At 46.1% G+C, this 26970-nt stretch overlaps 1 protein-coding gene and 1 long non-coding RNA gene across 2 annotated transcripts; one reads left to right on the top strand and one right to left on the bottom strand.

The window, feature by feature from the left end:
* On the top strand, window positions 597-23704 carry LOC8086346 (ABC transporter C family member 14). The gene is made up of 13 exons (XM_002457769.2): window positions 597-2144; window positions 5532-6031; window positions 6114-6375; window positions 19627-19947; window positions 20114-20200; window positions 20305-20940; window positions 21018-21182; window positions 21289-21583; window positions 21688-21902; window positions 22062-22367; window positions 22453-22516; window positions 22804-23043; window positions 23195-23704. Exons 1-13 carry the CDS (start codon window positions 798-800, stop codon window positions 23293-23295), a joined length of 4539 nt encoding a protein of 1512 aa, XP_002457814.2. The 5' UTR covers window positions 597-797; the 3' UTR covers window positions 23296-23704.
* On the bottom strand, window positions 8800-9596 carry LOC110433896. The gene is made up of 3 exons (XR_002451318.1): window positions 9528-9596; window positions 9225-9287; window positions 8800-9002 (listed from the first exon to the last, which is right to left on the bottom strand). It is a non-coding gene; the product is annotated as an uncharacterized LOC110433896 (long non-coding RNA).

Here is a 26970-nt window from a genome sequence, read left to right as displayed (position 1 = left end):
AAGATTCGATGTGACGGGGAATCTTGAAAAATTTTTGGTTTTCACTAAGGCCTTGTTTAGTTCCAAAATATTTTGCAAAATCGACACTGTAGCATTTTCGTTTGTATTTGACAAATATTATCCAATCATGGACTAACTAGGCTCAAAAGATTCGTCTCGTCAATTTCGACTAAACTGTGTAATTAATTTTTATTTTTATCTATATTTAATACTCCATGCATGTATCTAAAGATTCGATGTGATGGAGATTTTGCAAAATTTTTTGGGAACTAAACAAGGCCTAAACAATGCCTTCGCAGAGTTTGTGATGCATATTCTGGCGACGCAAAGATTAGGACGGAATATGTGGGTGCCATATGGTGCTTCCTAAGACGGCACGGCAGGCAGAACACGACTGCAAACGTCATGTTGACCGCGCCGTTTGCCGCCCGCTGTAGGCTGTAGCACGGCACGGCCCCAGACAAGCGCATGGTTCTCAGCAAGGATCCACGGAAATAGTGATGGTGTGGATTCTGGAACCCGGCCGCAATACCACACCACACGTGAATAAGGCCAGCCGCTATTGGCCAACCCTCTACCCCTGCCCTGCCCGTCGTCTCTCTCGCTCACGTTGGGCTCACCGTAGGTCCGCAACCGAACAATAAGAAGCAGCCTCCCTTCCCTGACTCGGCAATCGGCATCCCCCTCCTCTCCCCTCGTCTCGTCTGGCACGCAGCCAAGCCACACACTCCATCCTCATCAGCCTCTGCATGTGCCGCCGCCGTTCCTGACCACCAGACCCCGGCCGGCCGAGCCGCATGGCCCTCTTGTCGCTGCAGCCGCCGTGGTGGCTCACCACGGAGGCCTGCGACCTCCCCTCCGCGGGGCTCGGGGAATGGGCCGCCTTCCTCTTCCTCTCCACGTGCTCGCAGCGGATGCTCCTCTCCGCCGCGTCCGCGGTCTTCCTCGTCGCGCTGCTCTGCCTCGGCGCCGCCAAGCTCATCTCCACACGGCGACGACGACGAAGCCATGCCCTCAACGGCCAAGACAAGCAGCCGCTGCTGGACAGGGACAGGGACAGGGACGGGGTTCGGGTCGGCGCCGGGTTCGTCGTCGCGCTGGCGGCGTCCGGTGCCCTCGCCGCGTTCTACGCCGTGCTGCTCGTCCTCTCCCTGGTCAACAGGGCCGGCGAGGCCCTGGAGGCGGTGTTCCTGGCGCTGCAGTGCACGGCGCACCTGGCCGGCGCGGCGGTCGTCGCGCACGAGAAGCGGTTCCGCGCGGCGACGCACCCGCTGACCCTGCGCCTCTATTGGCTGGCGGCGCCCGCGCTGACGGCGCTCCTGACCGGCACCTCCGTCGCACGCCTCGTGTCGGGCGCCGGTAGGCTCCCCGACGACGCGCTCGCGGTGGCGGCGCTGGTGCTGTCCCTTCCCCTCCCGCTCCTTTCCATCCTCGGGTCCACGGGCGTCGTATCCGCCGTGGTGGTCAACGACGACGACGACGCCACCGGTGCCGATGCCGCGGCGGCGGCGGCGACGGAGAAGAACGTGACCCCGTACGCTTCGGCGTCGTGGTTGTCGCGCGCGACGTGGGCGTGGATGAACCCGCTGGTGCAGCGCGGGTACCGGTCGGCGCTGGAGCTGTCGGACGTGCCGACGCTGGCGCCGTCGCACCGGCCCGAGCGCATGCACCAGCTCTTCACCCTGCACTGGCCGTCGTCGTGGGCGTCCAAGGAGAACAACCCGGTCCGGCACACGCTGTTCCGCACCTTCTGGGCGCAGTTCCTGCTGAACGCGTCGCTGGCGCTGCTCCGCCTCACCGTCATGTACGTGGGGCCGACGCTGATCCAGAGCTTCGTGGACTTCACGTCGGCGGGGGCAGGGCAGCGGCCGCGAGGGGAAGGAGCGCGGCTGGTGGCCACGCTGCTGGCGGCCAAGTGCGCGGAAGCGCTGTGCAGCCACCAGTACAACTTCCACTGCCAGAAGCTGGGGATGCAGATCCGGGGCGCACTCATCGTCGCGCTCTACCGAAAGGGTCTCCGCCTCTCGTGCTCCGCGCGCCAGAAGCACGGCCTCGGCATGATCGTCAACTACATGGCCGTCGACGCGCAGCAGCTGTCCGACATGATGCTGCAGATCCACTACCTCTGGCTCATGCCGCTCCAGGTACATACATACATACTCCTACATACGCTCGATCCTGATCCCTAGTAGCTATATACAGACAGTATACTACTACCTCTTCGATTGTGCATGTGCTAGACTAGAACGGTAGAACCCCGGCCACGCTGTCGTTGCACCATTGGCCATATTACATGTGACGGACGACATGTGGAGCTGCGCTGCACTCGCAGACTTGGAGGGTCAGTCGCGGACGGGACGGGCGGCGTTGGCAGCTTTTCTGGCGCTGGGTGCGCGGCAGCAGCACCTGGTTGCCTCTGCTCCCCCCTGGAACTCGAACTCGCACGTACTAGTATTGATTGTTCTGTCTTCCGTGCGCAGCGCTCTGCTTGGAGTACTACCAGCAGTATTGAAGCAGGGTAGGGGGACGGGGGCCGACATGAAGCAGTGTTTTTGTTTCATAACAAATAAATCATAAATGTTGGTTCCTGCAGCTGCCACGGTGCCTCTCAGCCGCTGCCGCCCAGAAATAAAGCCCTCCCGTTAAGTTGGTACTGTGTATGTACGAGTACTACGTAGTACAACGGACATCAAGTCCATGATGGTCTGGGAAGACTGCAACTCTGGGTGCTTCTTCATATTTATCCGATGGCATATAATCCGCACTACTACACAAAATCTGAGACCTTTTGTTTTAGGGCACAGAGGCGGACGGCTGGTGGCCCGCCTCAATTAATCTAGGTCGGCCTCGTTTAAGACTACAATTAAATCATGATCTTTGATCCGAGACGGTTGACTTACCTGTCACGATTAAGCTATTTTGCCCGTTATAATTAAAAATATTGTAATAGTGTCGTAATGCATTCCATCCAACATGACGGTGAAGTGACGAGAACTGATCGCCTCCGATCCGTTTTACTCACGTAATCCAGCATCGGCTCGTGCAGCACACGTATATCCTTGGACACTCCGTCATCGACTCCAAATCTTGTTGTGTGTTTGCTTCGTGGACTCCTTCCTTCCCCTTTGTCTCCTCCGCGACGATATCCATACCCTGTGTGGTTGTGTCGTCCTGGCTGTGTGTGTCCAGGTTCATCCTCATTGGGGGATGAGATGAACGACCTATACAGTACTAGTAGTACAGAATGTAGAGCGTACTACAGTACAACGTTTTCCAAAGTACAGTATAACGAGAGAATCTAGAATCCTATTAATCAGGGCGCCTGGCACGAGGAAGATACGAATGTGTCTGTCGAGTGTCGACCAAAGCGATGGCCACGACGGGTTTTTTTTCTGTCAAGGACCGTGCGCTGCTCCCTATATAGATGGGGACCTGCCACGACGGGCGTGCATGCTAGTACTCAGTAACTCGTGTTAGCATTTGGCAGCTGCCACTGTACGTGTGACGCTCACAAATACGTACTCTTTCTTGTTTGTTTCGTGTATCTGATGCCAAGTGCCGACGGTTTGGATACTACAAGGCACGGTGTGTGTGGGCGCCCATTTCCGTTACTAATAATTATGGGTACCAAGGAACAAACGCAGCATGGGTCAACACGCCAGCTGCCAGCACGTTCTGCTAGTTTTAGCTACAGTATTTATCGGTTTGAAAGCTGTAGGCCGCACACGTCTGAACGTTGTGCATCCGCAACCGCGCGCCGTTGCTGATCTATGGGTTTTGTTTCCTCCTGATGATGAGCCATCATCTCTAAAACACTTTGGGATGCAGAAATCATCCACACTTTAATTTGCCCTAGTTAAGTGATGGTACGACAGATTCCACATTTCCTTCCTCCACACCAGTCACGAGTTCACCACGTACAACACACTTTCTCAGTCAAGTCATCTCTTGCGTGGTTGGCGTATACGGATGTTGGGGGTGCCGTGGCACCCTGCACCGCACCGTATTGATGAATCGGCGCGGCCTTCGTTGTTTCTGACAAAGGACCGAGCGAGGTACAGCTAGCAGGCAACAATAATACTTGTCACGTGTGCAACCGTACATATGCATGGTGAGCTCAGACGGCGCAGTGCAATGCAACAAAGGCCGGTAGTGCATGCAACAGTTTCCTTATCAGGTCTTGTATGCAGCGCTTGGGCATTGGGGCATGGCTTTTCTCTTTTTTTTAAGGGTCTTGTTGCACGGCAAGCATGAGCATTTGCACTTGTTCGCTTGAGTTTATCTTGCCTGTGATGCCGACCAGAGTTGACGAATAATCCTTTCAGCCATATTTCTCATTCTTTTCTAGAGCGAAATCTGCTAGGCTAACTAGTCGAAGCGAGTTTCAGTTGCATTATTATTGACTCTCCCCCACTGCACCGGCCAACCTTCGTTGATCTACCCATCAACCGCCTCTTAAGGCCTGGTAGCCTCCCCTCAGAAGTTACAAATCTATCTAATCTAAGACCCTAATCTCACAAGTTACAAATCTATGATCGAAAGAGAGGAAACCAATATGAATCAGCAGAATTGAAATTGGAATTGCAGAGGAGGCGAGGTGTGTGACGATTGAGTCGAAGAAAAACTCTAGATACAAAAGGAATGAAAGAGAGATACCAAACGATCGAGCTGTCCTTGCAAAGCATGCACTGCCTTATCATAGTGTAAGCAAGGGGATAGACCTCTCTTGTTTTTCTCATAGAGAAGACAAAAGGGAAATCTGGGAGTGTCTCCTAGTCCTAGGAATTGAAGGAGGGAAAAGAAGTGGTGTGGGATCGTCATGGTAGACGTCATTCAAATGTGGCTGGCGTTCGTGCCACGTAGCGGCGCGCGGGCCCCAGCCCGCAACTAGTGTATCGTTAGGAGCAGAGCGAGGGTCACGATCAATTTTTGACCTTGTCTATTTTATTGCATGCTGCGTCCATATTACTCGTAGCGAGCGCATCAGCAGTTGGTACACGTAGTTTATAGTACTCTTCCTCTCAACTCTCATCTCTAGTCTAGTTTATAAAATATATATAGTTTGATATGACAGTGTCTCGTAATCTACACTTAGTCATGAATGTATTGTCTCTGGTGGTTATGTTAGATAGTATATTTGATTTACAAATCCACATTTTATTATAAAAAATATGTTAAAGATTGTCACGCGTTATGAACTTTGACCGAGGAGCCATATATATAGGTTTGCTTTGATCGCAGACGACCTGCATTATTAACTTGCTAGTCGTCGTCCACCTAGCTAGGTACAAGGGAGTTGGTGGCCACCGTTGATGCCCGTGGCCCTCTTCTAGAAGACTAGAACTTCCCGTCAATTACGGAGCTGTATATTAATTACGTGTTACCGCCTGATCGATGATGTTTTTGTGGATCGACGACTCGTCGTTGATGCAATGTACTGTAAATGTTAATTGTAGAACCGTACGTTGAATTCTTGAAGATGCACGCATGGTGGTGGTGCTGTGTTTTTAATTTCTCGCCGGTGCATGCAGGTTGGCGTTGCGCTGGGCCTTCTGTACACGTACCTCGGTCCTCCGGTGACGTCGGCTCTGGTCGGCGTCGCCGGCGTGATGGTGTTCGTGCTCCTGGGCACCCGTCGCAACAACCGGTACCAGTTCTCGCTGATGAAGGAGCGCGACCAGCGGATGAAGGCGACGAACGAGATGCTCAACTACATGCGCGTCATCAAGTTCCAGGCGTGGGAGGAGCACTTCAACGCCCGCATCGGCCGCTTCCGCCGCCAGGAGTTCGGCTGGCTCTCCCGCTTCATGTACTCCATCTCGGGCAACATCATCGCGCTCTGGAGCGCACCCGTCGTCGTCTCCGCGCTCGTCTTCGCCACCTGCGTGCTCGCCGGCGGCGTGCGGCTCGACGCCGGGCTCGTCTTCACCGCAACGTCGTTCTTCAAGATCCTGCAGGAGCCCATGAGGAACTTCCCGCAGGCGATGATCCAGGCGTCGCAGGCTATGATCTCCCTGCAGCGACTCGACTCGTAATCCATCATCCACACGGCTTTATTTTCCAATATCGAATGCGTTATTTTCCCATGCTTAATTGCTACATGTGCAATGCAGGTACATGACTAGCGCGGAGCTTGACGAGGGCGCTGTTGAGAGGGAGCCCGCCGCGGCGTCGGGCTGCGACGGCATGGCCGTGCAGGTGAAGGACGGCGTGTTCGCGTGGGACGACGAGGTGGACGCCGGACAGGAGGTGCTGCGCGGGATCGACCTGAACATCCGGACGGGCGCGCTGGCGGCAGTGGTGGGAATGGTTGGCTCCGGCAAGTCGTCGTTGCTAGGCTGCATCCTCGGCGAGATGCGCAAGATCTCCGGCAAGGTACGCACGCATGTGCATCCCCTTATTTCCAGTGCATGAATATATGATGAATGCAATGTGTCGATCTGCATAGGATAGGAGTAGACTAGTAGTAGTAGCAGTACATAGTAACAAGTAAACACCACGGTGGCACGGTCCATGCCACTTCCCATTCAACATTATTATAAAGACAGAAAAATGATACTCCACCAACGTGAAAACAAATACTACCTGAAAAAAAATAAAGGCAACCTGTTCAGTGGGTGATCACTACTCAGGGCTTGTTTAGTTCTGAAAAGATTTTGGATTTCGGTACTTTAGCATTTCATTTTTATTTGACAAATATTATCGAATCATAAACTAAATAGACTCAAAAGATTAATCTCGTGATTTACAGGCAAACTGTGCAATTAGTTTTTATTTTCGTTTATATCTAATACTTTATACTTAATACATGTACTCGAAATTTAATATGACGGAGAATCTTGAAAAGTTTTTAATTTTCGAGATGAAATAAACATGGCCTCAGATACAGCTAGAAACTTGGGTGGCACAGATAGGCATGGGGTCAGGCGTTCCAGTTTCTTGGATCACCCTCGTAAAGTGAAGCTGGGTCCCGGTCATCCCCGGTGACATGCGAGAAAAGCAAGCAGACGATAACTTTGTTTATTTGGGCCTTTTTTAGTTCTCAAAAAATTTTATGATCTTCCGTCACATCAAATTTTACAACACATGTATAAAATATTAAATATAAATAAAATAAATAACTAATTATACAATTTATCTTTAATTTATAAGATAAATTTTTTGAGCTTAGTTAATCTATGATTGGATAATATTTAGTAAATACAAATAAAAATACTACAGTGTCTATTTTTCAAAAAAAATTAGAACTAAACAAAGCCTTTGATGCCTTGTTTTACCTTGTCTGACCATGGACACAGCTACACCTACTCCTACAATATAATCACGAGATATGGGTCCGTCCATCTATTCCAATGTTTTATATATAGACGCATGTGCATAGATATATATACTCCTTCGATTTAGGCCCAGTATATATGGTTTCTTCTCGTAAAACTTTAACTCTCATTACATCAAATATTTGACCATATATATAGAGTACCAAATATAAATTATTTATGAAACTAAAAATACAGCTAGAGAATAATTTGCGAGATGAAACTTTTAAGCTAAATTAGTCCATGATTGGATATTAATTGTCAAATAAAACGAAAATACTACTGTAAATATTAAACTTTAACACCCCTAACCAAACACTCCGTTAGGAGTAAAAAAAAGAATGCAATGTTTGTAACGACTCAACAAAATCTTTCAAGTTTATCCAAAATTATAAAAAATAATATCAATATTTAAAGTTTGCTATAAAAAATATATTCCCTAACTAATTTAATGATACTCATATGGTAGTATTTTATAGTTATTTAGTCAAATGTAAATATGTATTTATTTTATTTGCAAAAATCTCTCTCTATCTCCCTTTACTTATATGTTAGCATTACCACTTTGAGTTACGATAGCTACTATACCAATTTATGAGATTTTTTATATTTAATTCTACACAATACTAAGTTGAAGTATCTTAAGTTTGATTAATAACTAAATATAAAGAGCATTAATATTTATGCTATCAACTATATAAGTGTGTTTAGATTTGTCATGAAATTTCCTAATATACTTATTTAGCTTCATAAACATTGATAGTTTTATCTATATATTTGATCAAAATTGTTAACACTTTAACCAAGAGTACATATAAATTTGCATTTTTTTTGGGATGGAGATAATATTTTGGGGCAGACGAGTATAACCAAGCCTACAACATAATCAACGTTTTTAGGGCATCCTCAATAATAGAGTCAACTTGCGCTCATATGAATTTGAAACAAAAAATAGAATAAACAAACATGTCAGTATAAAAAATGTGTAAGCATAGACACATGAATCCTAGAAAAGTATATGAGTTTAGCTTTTCATGAAGAGGTAGCTCGTCATTCTCTCTTCATTTCATATATTGAGTAAAATATTCCATAAGCTAGCACTTAAGACACTATTGAACCTGCCCTTATCGGTCACGGAGTAGGAGCCCGCGAGGAGCTGCAACTTGATAATTCTTTCATCCAAAACGATGATTACTCAAATAAACGATCGATAACTACTTGGAAATTTAAGGAGTTCCAGCTCAGGCGGAAACCACACTCCATAATGTTTACCTTTTTTCTTTCGAAAAGGAGTCCAAAGACTGCTTTTCTTGAAAGCTATATACTAACATGATGCGTACTAGCTACTTCGGTTTGACAGAATTGAAATGTTTAGCATAATTTTATTTATAATATGGAAAAGCCTGCAATCATGCAAATATTATTTCCAGTGATGATAACAGCAACCTGGCCAGTAGATGCGACAAAGGCGCACGTCACATAAGCCAGGGGGCAAGAGAAATGATCTAGTACTCGTAACAAAGACCCCATTCGTTCATAGATCGAGATCCAACGCCACGTCACATTCACATCGCACATCGCCCCACTTCTAGACGTTGTGTCTAACAACACTGCAAAAAGTGCGCCGCCCTTCATATACAAGATTTATGAGTCTCTGGTGGAGAACACCAAGGCCTTGTTTAGTTCCTGAAAAATTTTGCAAAATTTTTCAGATTCTTCGTCACATCAAATCTTTAGACGTATGCATGAAGTATTAAATATAAATAAAAATAAAAATTAATTGCACAGTTTGGTCGGAATAGCCTAGTTAGTCTATAATTAGACAATATTTGTCAAATACAAACGAAAGTGCTACTATTCATATTTTGAAAAAAAATTGGAAGTAAACAAGGCCTAACAAAACCAAACCTTCTGTCGTGAGCACTGGCTGTCTGTCGCTGTAAATTCGATTCTTGTGTTTGCTCTGTGCCTCTGTCCCAATATTAAAAGATTCCGGAGACCGTATATTATTGATCAATCTTAGGTGTCCAAAACAAACAGAGATACGTATAGGTTAACCGGTGTTATACATGTAGACTAAGTACAGTACAGGACGAACATCGATTCTCAGGTGAGGTGACCGGGTACTGTAATTTATACCATATCCAACAAGACAAAGCGCATATGTGCCAAAACAAAAAGGCTATCACGTAGCCCAGGATTGGATTTTACCTTTTATTAGATGTCCAAAACAAAAAGGCCATCTGCGTTTGTCCGCGCACGCAGATGAAAAGTCTGCCTGCACGATAAAGCTTTTTTTTTTGAGCGAACAGGAGAGGTCCGGAGGACCTCTACTGCGAATTTTATTAAAAAGAAACAAAACCAGCGTTTACAAGATATAAACAAAACAGAACAGACTGAAAGGAAACATTAGGGAACAAAAAAGGAAAGAAAAAAAATTGAAACTAGAATACAGCTTGCTCTAGCCATAGTTCAATAGCAGGAAAGTATTTTTTCTTCGCTCTCCAAAGGAGTTGCTTGAAGGTACTTCTGAAGATTTCCAAACACCAGAGGCTGCAAGCTGGGATTTCCCTAAAGACGGCATCATTTCGGATGGTCCAGATACTCCAGCACATAATGATAATTATCTCCATGAAGAATCTCTTACCAATTTGGTTTCTGAGATTTTCAAATTTTTGAACCATGTCAGGCGAGCTGGTTACTGATAATCCAATCAACGCCCAACAATCTCTGGCGATTCTGCAGTCCAGAAACAAATGATCAACATATTCTTCCATGTCATCATTACAGAGAGCACAGTTATATGAAGGAAGAAACATCTGCTTCCTTCTTAAAAGATTCCTGGTGCTGACTCTGTCAAGGAGAACAAGCCAGAAAAAGACTTTATGTTTCGGCTGACATGAGGATTTCCAAATCCAGCTAAAGATAGGGTGAACTTCATTTGTTCCCATGAGTTGATTATAGGCTTGCTTAGGAGAGAATGTGCTATCTCCCCAAATGTATCTCCAAACATCCAAATTAGAGCTGGGGTTTAAACTATGCAAGAACTCTTGTAACTCCTGAAGCTGATCAAAGGCCTGGATGCTGAGAGGAAGATTAAAGAGCCTATAGAACTGACTTTCAGCAAGGGTATTTTTAAGGGAGATTTCAGCTTTCTTGGCAAACGAGAAAAGTTCAGGGAATGTCTGCTTGAGGGGTTGGCCAGCCCAGCAATCATCCCAGAAGAGGCAAGTGGCGCCATCATTGATTTGGGGGGTTGCCATGCCTTTAAACTTGTCAAGCAGTTTTAAAATGTCTCGCCACCAGAAGGACCCCTTCTTAGTATGGCCAGGAAGCTTTCCATTGTTATAGTGCTTTTCCCAAACTAAATGCACCCAAGGAATATCAGCTCGATTGAAGAACTTGTGTAATTGTTTGAGAAGGAGGGCTTCGTTCTGGGTTCTCAAATCCAAAACCCCAAGTCCACCATTCTGTTTTGTCCTAGCGACCAGACTCCAAGCAGCCTTAGCATTAATTCTGCTATTATCATCAGATCCCCTCCAGAGACAATGTTTTCTGAATTTATCAACTTGCTCTCTGACTGAAGAGTGGAGCAGGAAGGTGCTCATAAAGAAGGTTGGAAGAGAGGAGAAGACAGAGTTGACCATCTGCAGCTTTCCAGCTTGTGAAAGGAACAGCGAGGTGCTTGTCAGCCTTCTTTCACATCTATTAATCAAAGGCAAAAAATCATCAACTCTTGGCTTGGTGAGGCCCAGAGGCAATCCAAGATAAGTGAATGGCCAGGAGCCAACAACACATCCAAAGGTTCTGGCCAGGTGATTAACCTTGTCTTCAGAGATGTTGATCGGAATTAACATTGATTTGGAGAAGTTGACTTTTAATCCAGTGGAATCCGCAAAGGAATTCAGAAGGGCTTTTAGGACAAAAAGCTGCCTAGCAAATCCCTCCATGACAATCAAAGTGTCATCAGCATATTGGAGGATGGGAAAGTCAGATGAGAATCTGAGAGGGATTGGAAGTTTCAGCAGATTCAGATCTTTCGCTCTATTCACAATTGTTTGCAGAAGGTCAGTAGCTAGGACAAAGAGTAAAGGGGAGAGAGGATCTCCTTGCCTCACACCCCTTCTACAGTGAAAGACCTTTCCAGAGTTGCCATTCAGCAGGACAGAGGAGGTTCCTGAGCTAAAGATTAACTTCATCCAGTTGAGCCATTTGTCACCAAACCCCATTTGCTTCATTATATCTAGCATAGCTCTGTGCTCAACTCTGTCAAAAGCCTTTTCAAAATCAAGCTTCAGAATTACAATTTCTTTTTTTGAGGTGTGACATAGATGAAGATATTCAAAACTCCAAGCTAGACAATCTTGAATAGACCTCTTCTTTATGAAACCATATTGATTTACATGGACTAATTTCAAAATCAGAGGCTGGAGTCTATTGGCTAGCAGTTTTGTGATTAATTTGACAGATGAGTTGAGGAGAGAAATGGGTCTATAGTCATTGATCAAGGTAGGACCATCAACTTTTGGAACTAACGTGATGAAGGATCCATTTATGCTGCTCAAACAGACATTACCAGCATGGAAAGCATCACAAAGACTATAGAAGTCAGATTTGACAATATTCCAACATTTTTTCAGAAATTCATTACTAAAACCATCCGGGCCAGGTGACTTGTCATTGGGGAGTCCTTTGATTACCTCATTTATTTCTTGATGACTGAAGGGAAGCTCAAGACTGCTGAAAAAATCTTCACTGTGCCTAGGAAGGAGGCTATCCAGGTCAAACACCATTCCAGAGAATTCCGAAATGCCAAGCCTTTTCCTGAAGCTATCCCAAATCATTGCTGCTTTAGTGTCATGATCATACACCAAGGAGCCAGAGGGGTCCGAGAGACAAGAGATTCTGTTAATTCTGTTTCTTATTGAGGCATTAGCATGAAAGAGCTTAGAGTTTTCATCACCAAGTTTGACCCATTTTATGGAACCTCTTTGTCTCCAATAAATTTGCTGCTTATGCAGGAGGTCAGACAGATGGTGGTGTAAAATCTCTCTGAAATTCCATTCCTCAACAGAGATCTCTCCATTCTTCCATGATGTCCAAAAAAGAGATGACAAGCTTGACATTTCTTATAGTTATTTTGAGACTTGAGATAGTGGCTTGCCATTTTTTGAGGGCCAATCTAAGAGCTTTAAATTTGGCAGTCAGCTTCTTCGCAGGGTCATTCTGAGGATAAGAATTGTTCCAGACTTCGGCCACAGTATTAAGAAACCCATCATATTGCATCCAGTAATTCTCGAACCTGAAGATATTTCCTTTAGGAATAGAAGACTTAATTTCAATAACACAGGGCCAATGATCAGAGACCTCCATGACAAGAGAGTGTGCACTGGTGTTAGGATATTTTGAGAGTGTGCACTGGTGTTAGGATATTTTGAGACCCATACTTGAGATGTGAAAAACCAATCCAACCGCTCAAGAAGGGGGTGTTGCTGTTTGTTAGTCCAAGTAAATTTTCTGCCTACCAAGGGGATCTCAACTAGACCCAGGGTACTGATAGCTCCATTGAACATCATCATATCCCCTAAATTGCCGCCTGGCTTGTTTCTATTATCAGGTCTTCTATAAAGGTTGAAATCTCCAATGATGACCCATTCCATATCATCAGGCATTTGGATACTTTCGAACCAACTGATGAAAGCTATTTTCCCCTCAGCAGTGCAAGGACCATAGACAGAAGTGAGAATCCAAGAATCATTGTTTAGAGCTGAGCATAATTCAACAGAGATGGCGAAATTATTCTGAAAGATTTCAGAACCGTGGAAGACAGAAGATTTCCAAGCCACTAGAATGCCTCCTGAGTTACCAACAGAGGGAAGGAAGCAAAACTCATCAAAACTGCTGGGGCAGAAGTTTTTAATATAGTTGAGATCAAAGCTTTCCCTTTTGGTTTCCTGAATAGAGATAATATCACAATTACTCTCCGTAATTTTATCCCTCAGGGATTCCCACTTTTCCACAGCATTAATCCCTCTAATATTCCAGCACAGAATGTTCCAGGATTTCATAGAAGAACTGTTATCCATTAGGGAAGAAATGGGAGCGAAGGGAGTCCACATTAGTCAAGCAAAGCAAGACTACTAAAAGGGACCCAAGATGTGGCACAGAGCCAAGAAGAGTCATAGGCTTAAACATAACACACACACAGAATGTCAGGCTCAAGCAAACAGGGAGAGAAAACAGCTTTGTCATGACATGACAAGCAGGAACTAAGCGTCTTTTGGGCTAGAGGCCAATAAAAAAAAGCAGAGAAGAAAGTGGGGCCAACCACCACCACTGAAAGGGAGACAACGGCTTTCAAGCTTCGGCATCATCCTTCTTGGGACCTTCTGGCTTGGAAGAAGAAGAATCCCCAGGAGTCTTCTTTGCCTTCAGGTTGTCCTTTCTAGCTTCCTTCTTCTTCTTGTTCGGGGCACCCGCCATCTTGACACTCCTGAGAGCACTGTCCGAGACCAGAGAGCAGTCCACATCACAAAGAGAGGAGCTAAGCTTCCTGATTGCCTTGGTGGTGAGGGGAGGAGGCTTCGAAGTACAGCCAATGCAATTTAAGTCCTTACAAACTGGATTCTTGAAACCATTCTTTGCGAGTTTCACCCTTGGGCTTCTCCTGACTTCACTTTCCACCAGAACTGGGCCAATTTTCCCTTTGCCAATTTTCCCTTTGTTTTTCTATGTCACAGTATCATTTTCAACTGGAGGGGCTTCAGAAGCGACTACATTAACCTCCACAGCAGTCTCATGCACTGACTTCTGAAGGAAGCAAATTGGTGCTTTTTCAACTGGACACTTCTTGGGAAGACTGAGGGCAAAATTATTACTATCATCATCAGCAGAGTTGATGCAGTCTAGAAGAGCTTTGGATTGAATGAGATCTTTGCCCTGAGCGAAGTGTTTTGGAGACATCAGCACAGAGGTGAAGAATTTGGCCCATTCATTTGGGACGAGGAACACAGGTTCATTGGAGTTGGGCCTAGGGGCAAAGAAAGAGGCCCATGGGCCAGGGGAGTCAGTTCCTTTCTTCAGCCTATCGAGAGGGCTCTGCAGGTTTCCTGTGCTAAAGTGACCTAGCCCAGGAGCCATCAAACCAAAGGGATTTGAGGGGGGGGGTATCCTTGATAAGCACAAGGCCCACCTGCATATTGTAAGACCCATCAGCATTATTCAGATCAGCATCATCATGTATCTGTTGTTGGATTTCATCATCGTTCATCAGATCTTCCTCTTGAATTTCCATAGGCATCATGGGGTTTAGAGCGGCTGGGAAGACAACTTCATGGTTATCCTGCATGAGAGGTAGGATAACAGGGACATTTTCATTGGCTACAGGTTGAGCATCCTCCTCTTCCTCATTTACCTGGACAAACTCTTCATCCACAGGAGGGGGAGGACCGATAAAGATTGGATCAACAATCATTTCCTCCATATCAGCTGGCTCATTTAAATCCAAAGCAAGCAGGGCATCAGGGTTAACATTCAAATTGAGATCAGGGACCTCCATTCCAGCTTGGGGATCATTCAGAGGCCCATCAGCTTGTTCTAATTGCTCCACCGGTTCCACAAAGCCATGTCCAGGAATTCCGTTCTCTGGCTGATCAGCATCATCCTGCTGATTTGGAGGCCCAAAGGGCTCTGGTCCAAACTGTCCAAAGCCAAAAAGATCAAATGGGCCAGCAGGGGGAAAGTCATCTGGACCCGGAGCTGGATCCTCATCTTGTGGCAGACCACCCAAGAGCTGTCCCTGCAGAATTTCACACTGCACTGTCCAGGAATCTCCCTGAAATCCTTCACCACAGTGATGACAAGAAACTGCGACACCGATTCAAGGTCAATGACTCTTGCTCGAACAAGCAATCTTCCCAGATGGCGGTTATCATCAACCCAAGAAATGACTCGACCAAAAGAACTGATAGTATTGACTACATATTCATTTTCTCTGTAGTCCGGGGGAAAACCTAGCAAAAGCATCCAACATTCTCTATTGAAGTTGACCGCCCGCCAATTGCGGCCCTTGTTGTGTTCTACAAAACTGATACTAACATCTCCAAATTGAAAGGGACCCATTTGAATCAATCTATCTCTATCATAAGAGTGCCTGAATCTAACAAACGCCTGGCCTAGATGAGTTGGCTGCATATCAGTGAACTCAACCCTTTGCACATTGTGGAGAAAGTCAGTGACTACATCTCTGATTGCTTGAAAAGATACCTGCTGTTGGGGCATTGGATGAATTGTGACGATTGCGAGATCAAGATTCTGAGTCCGAGGCCTCATCAGCACCACTCTCTCCATCGGCTTGCGGTTGTGCACTTGAAGACGATCGAAACCCCTTGGGATGAAAGGGGTCGGGTTTGCCCTGAAGTACGCCATTAGCGAGTTCTCTGCTTCACTCGAAAGGGAGGGGGAGGGAACGGGGTTTTCTGGGAGTGCACCAACTGGCTCATTCACCTGAGTGAACTGCGGAAGAGACCACAGAATATGTGTCACTCTGCGAGAAGGCGAAGCGTCATCATTAAAGCTGTGAAAGCTCAAGAGACGAGGGGGAGTCGACGGGCCTTCCATCGAACTCTCCGACTTGAACCAGCAGCTCCAATTAAGACCCAACCCAAAGTCCCTGCCAAAGTTGTCCAGCTTTTCCATATTCACGTTGCTGAATCGATCCATCCAGTTTTCCAAGCCAGTCACTGCCCCATGGCCCCATCTTAAGCAATCAATTGAGCTGCGAACCACTCTTGGGTGGGGTGAAGGAGGACGGCGCCGGCTCAGCTCGTTGCCCGAAGAGCTCGGGAGGGCTATTGGAGCTTGAACATTGGGAAAAACAGAGGGAACAGAGGGCTGTCCCAGCTTTAAATTTAAATCCAAATTCAAACCTGGAGACGAAGAAACGTTTATCTGAGGTTGAGGAACAGACTGACGAACAGAGATTCCAGAAAGGCCATTCTGAAGCTGATCCTCCGAAGAGCAATCCAAAGTAGAACCAGAGCAAGTCCTTTGCTTCCAATCATCAAGTTGAAAATTCCGCTGACTATGATTCCAGCTGAGCCTGTCAAAAACTGAACGTTTGGCGAACTGCAGACGCTTAAAAACGGATTTGCGGGCGGACGAATTCAAAACTCTTGAGCGAGAGGCAGTTTTGAGTATCTTTGGGGGAAACTGAATACGCTCAAAAACTGATCTTCTAGGGGGGAGCTTCTGATTAACGATCGAACAAGGAGCTTTGTCCCCGGCCAGAATGGAATTGTCCACAGCGGCCACAACTGAACCAGGAGCCCTGAATCCAACAGGAATGGCATTGGCCCCAGTGACCACGGACACAAAAGTTCGCTTACTGCTGACTTCCTTCTAGGGGAAAACTGGCAAACAGTTGGTGTGCGCACGGGCGAAAGATAGACCAGACTCATTGAAGAGCTGAAAGAAGAGCTCAAATTCCAGACATTTGAAGGAGCGAATCTTGTAAATTTCAAACCCAACCTTCTTGCAGGAGACAGAGAAGTGATATATTCTATCCTCAATCAAACAAACACCAAAGTCATCAGCTGAACCCCCCAGGATATCACTGAGTATTTTAGCAACCAGAGAAACATCAAGACGAAAGCGACATCTTCCAAGAGCCACAAGCAGGGAAAAAGCTTCTGAGCAAGCAGGGGAGGCGCAAACGGGTTTGCCAAACTCACTTAGAATAAAAGCAGAGAAACGAAGACCCTGAGCCAATTCGGAGAGGGGCCGAAGCCCAGCGGAGGACGACGACATCGAGGAAAGAGGGGGGGGGGGAGGGGCGGAAGAGGGGACTCGCCTCATTGGCCGGATGGCGACGAAGAGGGCGCCCCCCTCGCCGGGGAGGGAGAGGGCGACACCATGGCCAGATGTAGAATAACCGGAGAGTTCTGGCTTCTACTCATTGTATCTGAGAAAAGACGACCGCGAATTCCCTGGAGTTAGGCATTACGATAAAGCTTTTCAGGGGCATCAACTTTACCGCGACACAACGAGGTTTGCAGCAGTAGCCGTGCCTGAAATCTTTTATTTTTTTAATACAAATGAGGGAGATTGTCAGCAAGGAATTGCTGCTCTGACAGCAGATAGTACCTTGCAGCGATGATTCTTCAGTCCTTTTCAGAAGTCTGCGCACAAGATCAGTGTGTGTTTCACAGCGAACAGTTGTTATCGTCTTGTGTAGGAGTCCGTGTGTTGGTCTATTGGATTGGATACCCAGCACTGGAGAATTTTTTTTATTTTCAACCCAAATTTGAAGCATATTTCAAATTTGATCCGCTTTTAAAAATATTTTTAAAACTAGATCGTTTGGACCCGCCACTATACATGACGGGGCAAATACACAGAACCCCGCCATGCATGGAGGCGGAGTACTACTGTTGACGTGGCTAACACGTGGCAGGGTACGTGGCAAAGAGTACCCCGCCACGCATCATGGCGGGATGCAACCCCGCCACGCATCATGTCGGGGTGCTCCCTGTCTGACAGACTAGCCCACCCCCTACTTTCTTTGCGTTCCCTGGTGGCACTTTCGTTAATTTGTGGTAATTATTATCTGTAAATTGCACTAATTATACAGTTTACCTGTAAATCACGAGACAAATCTTTTAAGCCTAGTTACTTTATAATTAGATAATTTTTATTAAATAAAAACGAAATTGCTACAGTGTTAAAATCTAAAAAGTTTTTGGATCTAAACAAGGCCAGACCATAGTGTGTATGTGTGCAGAGAGAGGGGTCAAGGATCAGTAGTCTAGGGTGTTGGGCCTTGTTTAGTTCCTAAAAAATTTTACAAAATTTTTTATATTCCCATCACATAACCCTTCTTATAAATTATTATAGATTAAATATTTATTAAAAATATTAATATTTATAATATAAAATTAGTATCATTAGATAGATATTTAAATATAATTTTTGAATAAATTTATTTGAAGTTAAAAATATACGTCTAAAGATTTTATGTGACGGGTAATCTGAAAATTTTTGTAAAATTTTTTGGAAACTAAACAAGGCCCAACACCCTAGACTACTGATGTTGCCCATGCGAGCGCAGCCTGACCTCTCTCTCTCCACACATACACACTATGGCCTGGACTTGTTTAGATCTAAAAACTTTTTAGATTTTAACACTGTAGCAATTTCATTTTTATTTAATAAAAATTATCTAATTATAAAGTAACTAGGCTTAAAAGATTCGTCTCGTGATTTACAGGTAAACTGTATAATTAGTGCAATTTACAGACAATAATTACCACAAATTAACGAAAGTGTCACCAGGGAACGCAAAGAAAGTAGAGGGTGGGCTATTTTGTCAGACAGGGAGCACCCCGCCATGATGCGTGGCGGGGTACTCTTTGCCACGTACCCCACCACGTGTTAGGCACGTCAGCAGGTGTCTCCTGAACCATGCCACGTCAGCAGTAGTACCCCGCCGCCATGCATGGCGGGGTTCTGTGCATTTGCCCCGCCATGCATGGCGGCGGGTCCAAACGGCATAGTTTTGAAAATATTTTCATAAGCGGGTCAAATTTGAAATATGTTTCAAATTTGGGCTAAAAATAAAAAAAAATCGCACTGGACACCAATATATATGGGTGCCAATATCTGGTTCCAATTTGGGTCACATGACCTGGACATGATTGAGTTTGAACTTGAAATTTTACTGATGTAGTGTTTTACTTTTGCAGAGTTTGATTTTCTTAAAAGAGTGTAAGATCTAACTACGTTTTATTGACCAATTTGTATCGCTTCCAACATTCAGACTGTTCTCGCTGGAGAATGAGATGCACCCATGTTTCCAGATATTAGAATCTGACTTGGATACCAACTCCAGCTTCCTTTTGGATTTGGGCGTCCAAGTAAAAATGCTAGAGCCAGCCATTTATGTGCATGAGATCAAAGGATATGATCTTGGAGTGCCTACTAATAGTACAAAGCTTTTAGTGCCCTGCGTCATTGCTCTGCATAGAGAAATCTAAACTGAAGATTTGGACATTCATTTCAGTATTTGACGGACAAGGGAATAGTAGAACTTGTATATATGCTAGATTGCTACATCTCTGCAGCACTCTGCTGGCTTCCCAGTAGAGTCTTTATGAGAAAAAAGAATAAATAAAACTTTAACTGAATATCATGTTTTTGTCTGGCTAAATGCGCGGGTCCTACAATATGAAAGATTATTGTAAAAGCCTAAAAGGATTCAGTTAGAACGTACTACAGATTGTTGCTTATGAGAAAAATGCAATGATGCTTGCAGGTAAAGGTCTGCGGCAGCACGGCGTATGTGGCGCAGACGGCATGGATCCAGAACGGCACCATTGAGGAAAACATCCTGTTCGGGAAGCCCATGCACCGGGAGAGGTACAAGGAGGTCATCAGGGTGTGCTGCCTGGAGAAGGACCTGGAGATGATGGAATTCGGCGACCAAACGGAGATCGGGGAGCGTGGCATCAACCTTAGCGGCGGGCAGAAGCAGCGCATCCAGCTCGCCCGTGCCGTCTACCAGGACTGTGATATCTACCTCCTCGACGATGTATTCAGCGCGGTCGATGCGCACACTGGCACTGAGATCTTCAAGGTACTTCATGCATCACTGGAGCTGAACTTTGCTCTGAGTTTCTAGTAGTTTGACAGTTGCAATCTTGATACTGCTGAACTTGATCAGACACTGGAACACTGTGACTAAATGGTTTAGATTCCTAACGGAAGGAACAGTAGCTGACTGATCCTTAATGTTTGCGCAGGAATGCGTTAGAGGTGCTCTGAAGAACAAGACCATAGTGCTCGTGACACACCAAGTTGATTTCTTGCACAATGCTGATATCATATATGTAAGTGCATTGTGTTTTACTACTAGTAGCTGTTATCTAGTATTGATTATTTGATTTTGACGAGTTTTCGACTCATATGCTGAACCCACCGCAAATGCTTCCAGGTGATGAAGGACGGGATGATCGTACAATCCGGCAAGTACGATGAGCTCCTCCAGGCTGGCACCGACTTCGCGGCACTGGTCGCAGCGCACGACAGCTCCATGGAGCTCGTGGAGAGCGCGGCGCCGGCGAGCGAGCGCGAGCTGCCCCTCTCCCGGCAGCCGTCGAACAAGAACGCAGACGGCAGGGCGTCCAACGGCGACTCGTCCTCGTCCTCCATCGTGGCGCCCAAGGCCGAGAAGGCGTCGGCGCGGCTGATCAAGGAGGAGGAGCGCGCGAGCGGGCACGTCAGCTTCACCGTGTACAAGCAGTACATGACGGAGGCCTGGGGTTGGTGGGGGCCGCTTGTGGTGGTGGTTGTCTCCGTGGTGTGGCAGGGCTCTCTGATGGCCAGCGACTACTGGCTCGCCGACCAGACCTCCGAGGAGAACGCATCCTCGTTCCAGCCGTCGCTGTTCATCAACGTGTACGCCATCATCGCCGCCGTCTCGGTGGTGCTCGTCGCGGCTCGCTCCTTCCTCGTGGCGTTCATTGGCCTCCAGACGGCGGATCGGTTCTTCAAGCAGATCCTCAACAGCATCCTGCACGCGCCCATGTCCTTCTTCGACACCACGCCATCCGGCAGGATCCTCAGCAGGGTACGATGACGACGCTGAGGCATCATTCTTTGTTTGATGTAGCTCTTGGTGATGACATAGCTTATGTTGTTCCGCAGGCGTCGTCAGATCAGACGAACGTCGATCTCTTCCTGCCCTTCTTCGTCTGGATGAGCGTGTCCATGTACATCACCGTGATCAGTGTGCTGATCGTCACGTGTCAGGTGGCGTGGCCGTCCGTCATCGCCATCATCCCTCTGGTGATACTGAACATCTGGTACCGGGTGAGTTTGTGCTGCCACCATGGCAATGGCAATTGCTATCTCTGATGCTTGTCCTTCCTTTCTGCACTTGCTCCATGTTTTGACACTCTGGTATGATTTACACCAGGGCTACTACTTGTCGACATCGAGGGAGCTGACTCGCCTCGAGTCGATCACCAAGGCTCCGGTGATCCACCACTTCTCTGAGACGGTTCAAGGTGTCATGACCATCAGGTGCTTCAGGAAGGAGGACAGCTTCTTGCAGGAGAACCTGAACCGGGTGAACTCAAGCCTGAGGATGGACTTCCACAACAATGGTGCCAACGAGTGGCTCGGATTCCGACTCGAGCTGATTGGGAGCTTTGTTCTCTGCTTCACAGCCGTGATGATGGTCACATTGCCAAGCAGCATCGTCAAGCCAGGTGGGCTTGTAGCAACTGATTGCCTTTTGCCATCATGAACTTTGTATGAAATATTGGGATGTTCTCTAATTTCTCAAACTCTAAAAACCCTTCTCATGGTGCAGAATATGTTGGTCTATCACTATCATATGGTCTATCTCTCAACCAGGTGTTGTTCTGGGCCATCTGGATCAGTTGCTTCATTGAAAACAAAATGGTCTCAGTTGAGAGGATAAAGCAATTCACAAATATTCCTTCGGAGGCCGCATGGAGGATCAAAGACTGCCTACCAGATTCTAACTGGCCAACAAAAGGTGACATCGATGTCATTGATCTTAAGGTAGATTCCTAACTGATAGTCTGATACAGTATATTCAGTTTATCCAATATCGTTTTCATCAAAAAAAAAGTTTATCCAATATCGTGCAGTGGTAAAAAAAGTTGTGCATTGACAGCTGAAAGCATGAAGTAACAAGAGTTTGTCTTTGTGCTCCTACAGTTTAGGTATAGGCACAACACTCCTCTAGTGTTGAAGGGCATCACAATAAGCATACATGGAGGAGAGAAGATTGGAGTTGTCGGTAGAACTGGTAGTGGGAAATCAACACTGATCCAGGCATTGTTCAGAATAGTGGAGCCTTCTGAGGGGAGAATAGTCATCGATGGTGTTGACATCTGCACTTTAGGACTCCATGACCTTAGGTCACGGTTTGGTATCATCCCTCAGGAACCTGTTCTCTTTGAAGGGACCATTAGGAGCAATATTGATCCACTTGAGCAGTATTCTGATGATGAAATCTGGCAGGTATATATTTCACCAGTGAGCCTGTTTTTTATCTGATTATTTTTCTCTGTCATCTCATTGTAAGCTAAACTTATTCCCCTTTTAGGCTTTGGACCGTTGTCAGTTGAAAGAAGCCGTGGCTTCAAAACCCGAAAAGCTTGATGCTTCAGGTATTTTAACTATTAACTTAATTGTTTAATATGCTGTGAAAATAATATGAAACTTCATTTTTCCTATACCCTTCAACTTTACATATTGTTCTGACTTCAAGAATCCAGGTTCTCCACATTAAACGCATATAAGATAGTGATTTAAGAGTACTGTATGTCTGTAACTTGCAGGAACTCAATTGAAGAAGCTTAGTTTTTCCTTATAATACCATTGAACCAAGAGATTTCTTAAAACATTTGTTGCAGCTATATACTGACAATGAACATACTGACTTTTGTCCACCTAGTTGTCGACAATGGTGAGAACTGGAGTGTTGGACAACGGCAACTGCTATGCCTGGGCCGGGTGATGCTAAAGCGCAGCAGAATACTGTTCATGGATGAGGCCACTGCTTCCGTTGATTCCCAGACCGATGCTGTGATTCAGAAGATCATCCGGGAAGACTTTGCAGCTTGTACCATTATCAGCATTGCGCACAGAATACCAACGGTGATGGACTGCGACCGGGTCCTGGTTATAGATGCAGGTAACCACATATAGAACTTAACACTTTGTTTACGACATTCAGATACTGAACTTCAAGTTTCCTAGCTATATTGGTATTTTGAGAACTCCAGCTCAAGCTTCCCAATCCTACTGTTACTGTCAATCTAAAATCTGAATCATTTTGGTATCAGGACTAGCAAAGGAGTTTGACCGCCCTGCAAATCTGATCGAGAGGCCATCTCTCTTTGGAGCCTTGGTTCAAGAGTACGCAAACCGTTCGTCCGACGTTTAGTACTTCGGGGTGGCATAATTTTTGACTCAAGACCTGCGAGGAAATAGTGATTGGAAAATTCTCGGTGTGGTGAACGAGGAAGCTGCATTCATGCTCCAAATAAAACTGCGAGCCCTCAAAATTTTGCGAGACGTAACTAGGTCATGTGGAAGGCCAGAGAAGGAGAAACCACGATGTGATGAAGGCATCAAGATGACTAAGATAAGTAGATCTCACATGTATTTCAGCCGGTTGAGCCGAAATTTTAAGACTGAGCTGAAGACGATGTATTAATATATGTACTGTTCAGCTAGAATATTATTGCGCACGCAAATTTTCTGCCGACTGTATCTTCTATATGGAACTGACAATCACGAAAATTGCAAGAAATATTTACGCCTCAAGAAGACTTGGGTGGGTTGTTCGTTTATATCGATCCATTCATATATGATAAGCAGTAGCGTTGTAATGGGTAAAAATTTTTTTTCGAGACCACGCCGTTGCGTGTTTTTCATTAAGCAGAATAAAGGTGAAACAAAGTTGTGGCAGCAACTTACAGACCGGACACACAACAGTAACAACCGGTTACCAGAACGTGTCCCAAAAGCACCGACCACCCCACCAAGCGAGGCAGGGAACTACAGGCTACCAAAAGAAAGCAACTAGACAACACCCTACAACCTGGCCAGCAAAACACCAAGCTGAGAGCAACCGGCCGACTCCCAAGCCCGCGCTTCAGACAACATGGCCTCAAAGAGCTCGGTTGGGAGCGACGCCGATGAACCAAAGGTTCTAGCATTCCTTTCCTTCCAAAGCAACCAGCCAACCAAGAAGACCAGGGTGTCGAAGCCCCTCCGCAACGTTTTAGGCACCAGCTTGCGGCTCATGATCCACCAATGCAGCACCCTTTCTTCCGCAACGACGACCACATCCTGCAGTTGCAACTTAGACAGCCAAATGAACCACACTTGACGGCTGAAGCAGCAGCCAAGCAAAATGTGATCCAAAGTTTCCGGGGCTTGATCGCACATAACGCATTCATCAGATTGCTGCAACCCATGTCTGAACCTCCTGTTCCCCGTCCAGCAGCGGTCATGGAGGCAAAGCCAAAAGAAGAAATGAACCCGGGCCGGCGCGGCTGTCTTCCAAAGCTGCTTAGCACCAAGGATCGGCGAGGATCCTAGAAACATGGCGCCATAGGCACTCGCAGCCGAGTACTGCCCGTTCGCCGAAAGCCTCCAGATGAAGGTGTCTGGGCCGTCCCCCAGCTGCATCTCCTCCAGCTTGTCACAGAGCAGGCCGAACTGGATGAGGAAGCGCTGAGTGAACGCGCCCTCCAGGTGCCGAACCCAGGCATGTCCAGGCAAAGCTTCAGCAACCGAGGCTCTGAGCTTCCGCTTCTTCACTGCAGCGAGCACTAGGGGCGCAAACGATTCGATCCTCTGACCATGCAGCCACGCATCGGTCCAGAAGAAGATGGACCTTCCATCTCCAAGGGAAACGATAGTGGCTGCTTGGAACAAGTGTAATACCTATCGCTCGGCCGTGCGCGGTGGCCTCCCATTGGTGCGGTCTTGCCAGACCCAACGCGCACGCAAAGTTACACCCACGCGCCGGAGGTCCGAGACCCCAAGACCGCCTAGCTCCTTCGGTCTTGTGACCACGGGCCATGCCACCTTGCAATGGCCACCACCCACCTCATCTCGTCCAGACCAGATGAAAGCCCGCCGAAGCTTGTCGATCATGTCAATTGCCCAAGGAGAGAGGCAAACAGCAATGGCGGTGTGCACCGGAATGGCAGATAGAGTTGCCTTAGTGAGAGCCGTACGACCAGCCGCATTGAGCAGTCCACCCTTCCAACCCGGGATCCGGGCAGCGACCTTATCAATGAGTGGCTGCTCTTCGGAGCGCTTGAGCTGAAAGAACGACAGTGGGATCCCAAGATATCTGCAGGAGAACTGGACCAGCAAGCAGTTAAGAGTAGATTGGACCAAACTCAGCTCGTCTTCATTGCAGTTGATAGGCGTCGCAGCGCTCTTCTCCAGGTTTGCTACCAGACCAGTGGCGAGGCCAAAGATGTGGAGCACCGCTTTAACTGCTTCCAAGCTTTGCCTGTCCGGTCTCACAAACATCACTAGGTCATCAGCATATAGGCTAACACTGTGACCCAACAAACCAGCCACGGGCTCCAACAGTCCTTGCTGCTCCAACCAACCTAGCAAACGATTGAGCACATCCATGACCAAGACAAAAAACATTGGTGAAAGGGGGCCCCCTTGCCGGAGTCCCCTCACATGGCAAATCCGACGCCCTGGCCTGCCATTCAGTAGTATCTTTGTGCTCGAAGAGGACAGCACGTTTGACACCCAATTGCACCAACGTCGACCGAACCCTGCATGTTGCAAAACTTCCAGAAGAAAAACCCAGGCCTTATCACAGGCTTTGATGAATGTTCTTGATCAGAGGTTCATTGGTGTTCTTGTTCCTGACCATATCTCGTAATTTTGCTATATATATATATATATATATATATATATATATATATATATATATATATATATATATATATATATATATATATATATATATATATATATATATATATATATATATATATATATATAGAGAGAGAGAGAGAGAGAGAGAGAGAGAGACATTATTTTACTAAAACTAAGCACATTTGGTGCAGGGTAGCAGTTCCCCAAACCATCAGCCACCTGCTCTGCACCGTCAGCACAAATTAGCTCTCAAGTCCAGTCACTCATTTTTCATAGCATTCCGTTAGCAAGAACCAAGCTTCAAGCCTTATATATTGGGAGTACCTGACAGTATATGGAGATCAAAAAACAATACAAGTCATGACACATATTTGCAGTTGGCCGAGCCAAAATGGAAGGCGCATACAAATAACAGTGGTGACGTGCTGAATAGCTCATGGCTTTGCACTACCTTAGAAATCAAACTGATCGTTGATGTTGTGCTAGCCCCTGATCTATGCTGGCAAACAAGATAGTAGGCATTGGCGGCTGCACAAAATAGTATGTTCCCAAAAACGTCAAATTTGTGCATATACGAACTCAATTCTTGATGCAAAGAGCGGCAAACGAGAACATGCATCTCCATGAGCACATTCGCCAAGCTCTCATTGAACTAACATAAACCAGGTCCCCTTCTCAATGGATATCTGATCTGCATGAGAAGATAGAAAACATAGTGAGGCGAATAAACTGAAATTAGATACTGGATAAGATGACACAGTTTGTTATTCACATAGTTGCTCTACGTTGATGCAACTACAGTTACTTATGTGCATTCAATGCAGGGAAAGTTGGGAACAAAAAGAAAAACTCAACAGTTAGGCCTTGTTTGGATGCCTTCAAAATTCCAAAAGTTTACAAGATTCCTCATCACATCGAATCTTTGGACACATGCATAAAACATTAAATATATTTTCGCAAAAAAACATTAAATATAGATAAAAAAATAACTAATTATACAGTTTGTATGTAAATCGCGAGACGAATCCTTTTAGTCTAGTTAGTCCACGATTGGACACTAATTACCAAATACAAACGAAAGTGCTACATTAGCCAAATTCTAAAAGTTTTTGGATCTAAACAAGGCCTTACTGATGTGCATTCGAGTGTCTAAAGTGGATATCACAGCGAAAGTTGGGAACAAAAATCACACTCTCCG

This window comes from Sorghum bicolor, chromosome 3, assembly GCF_000003195.3.
Source record: "Sorghum bicolor cultivar BTx623 chromosome 3, Sorghum_bicolor_NCBIv3, whole genome shotgun sequence".
NCBI lineage: Eukaryota > Viridiplantae > Streptophyta > Magnoliopsida > Poales > Poaceae > Sorghum > Sorghum bicolor.
Note: the sequence above shows the minus strand (reverse complement) of the source record. Positions and strands in the feature narration are given on the sequence as shown.

Excerpts from the sequence above, each read along its gene's own strand:
- LOC8086346 (XM_002457769.2), top strand. The coding sequence starts at position 798 with ATGGCCCTCTTGTCGCTGCAGCCGCCGTGGTGGCTCACCACGGAGGCC. Across the intron at positions 19,948-20,113 it reads CTGGCACTGAGATCTTCAAG|GAATGCGTTAGAGGTGCTCT; the intron begins GTACTTCATGCA and ends ATGTTTGCGCAG. Across the intron at positions 20,201-20,304 it reads ACAATGCTGATATCATATAT|GTGATGAAGGACGGGATGAT; the intron begins GTAAGTGCATTG and ends AAATGCTTCCAG.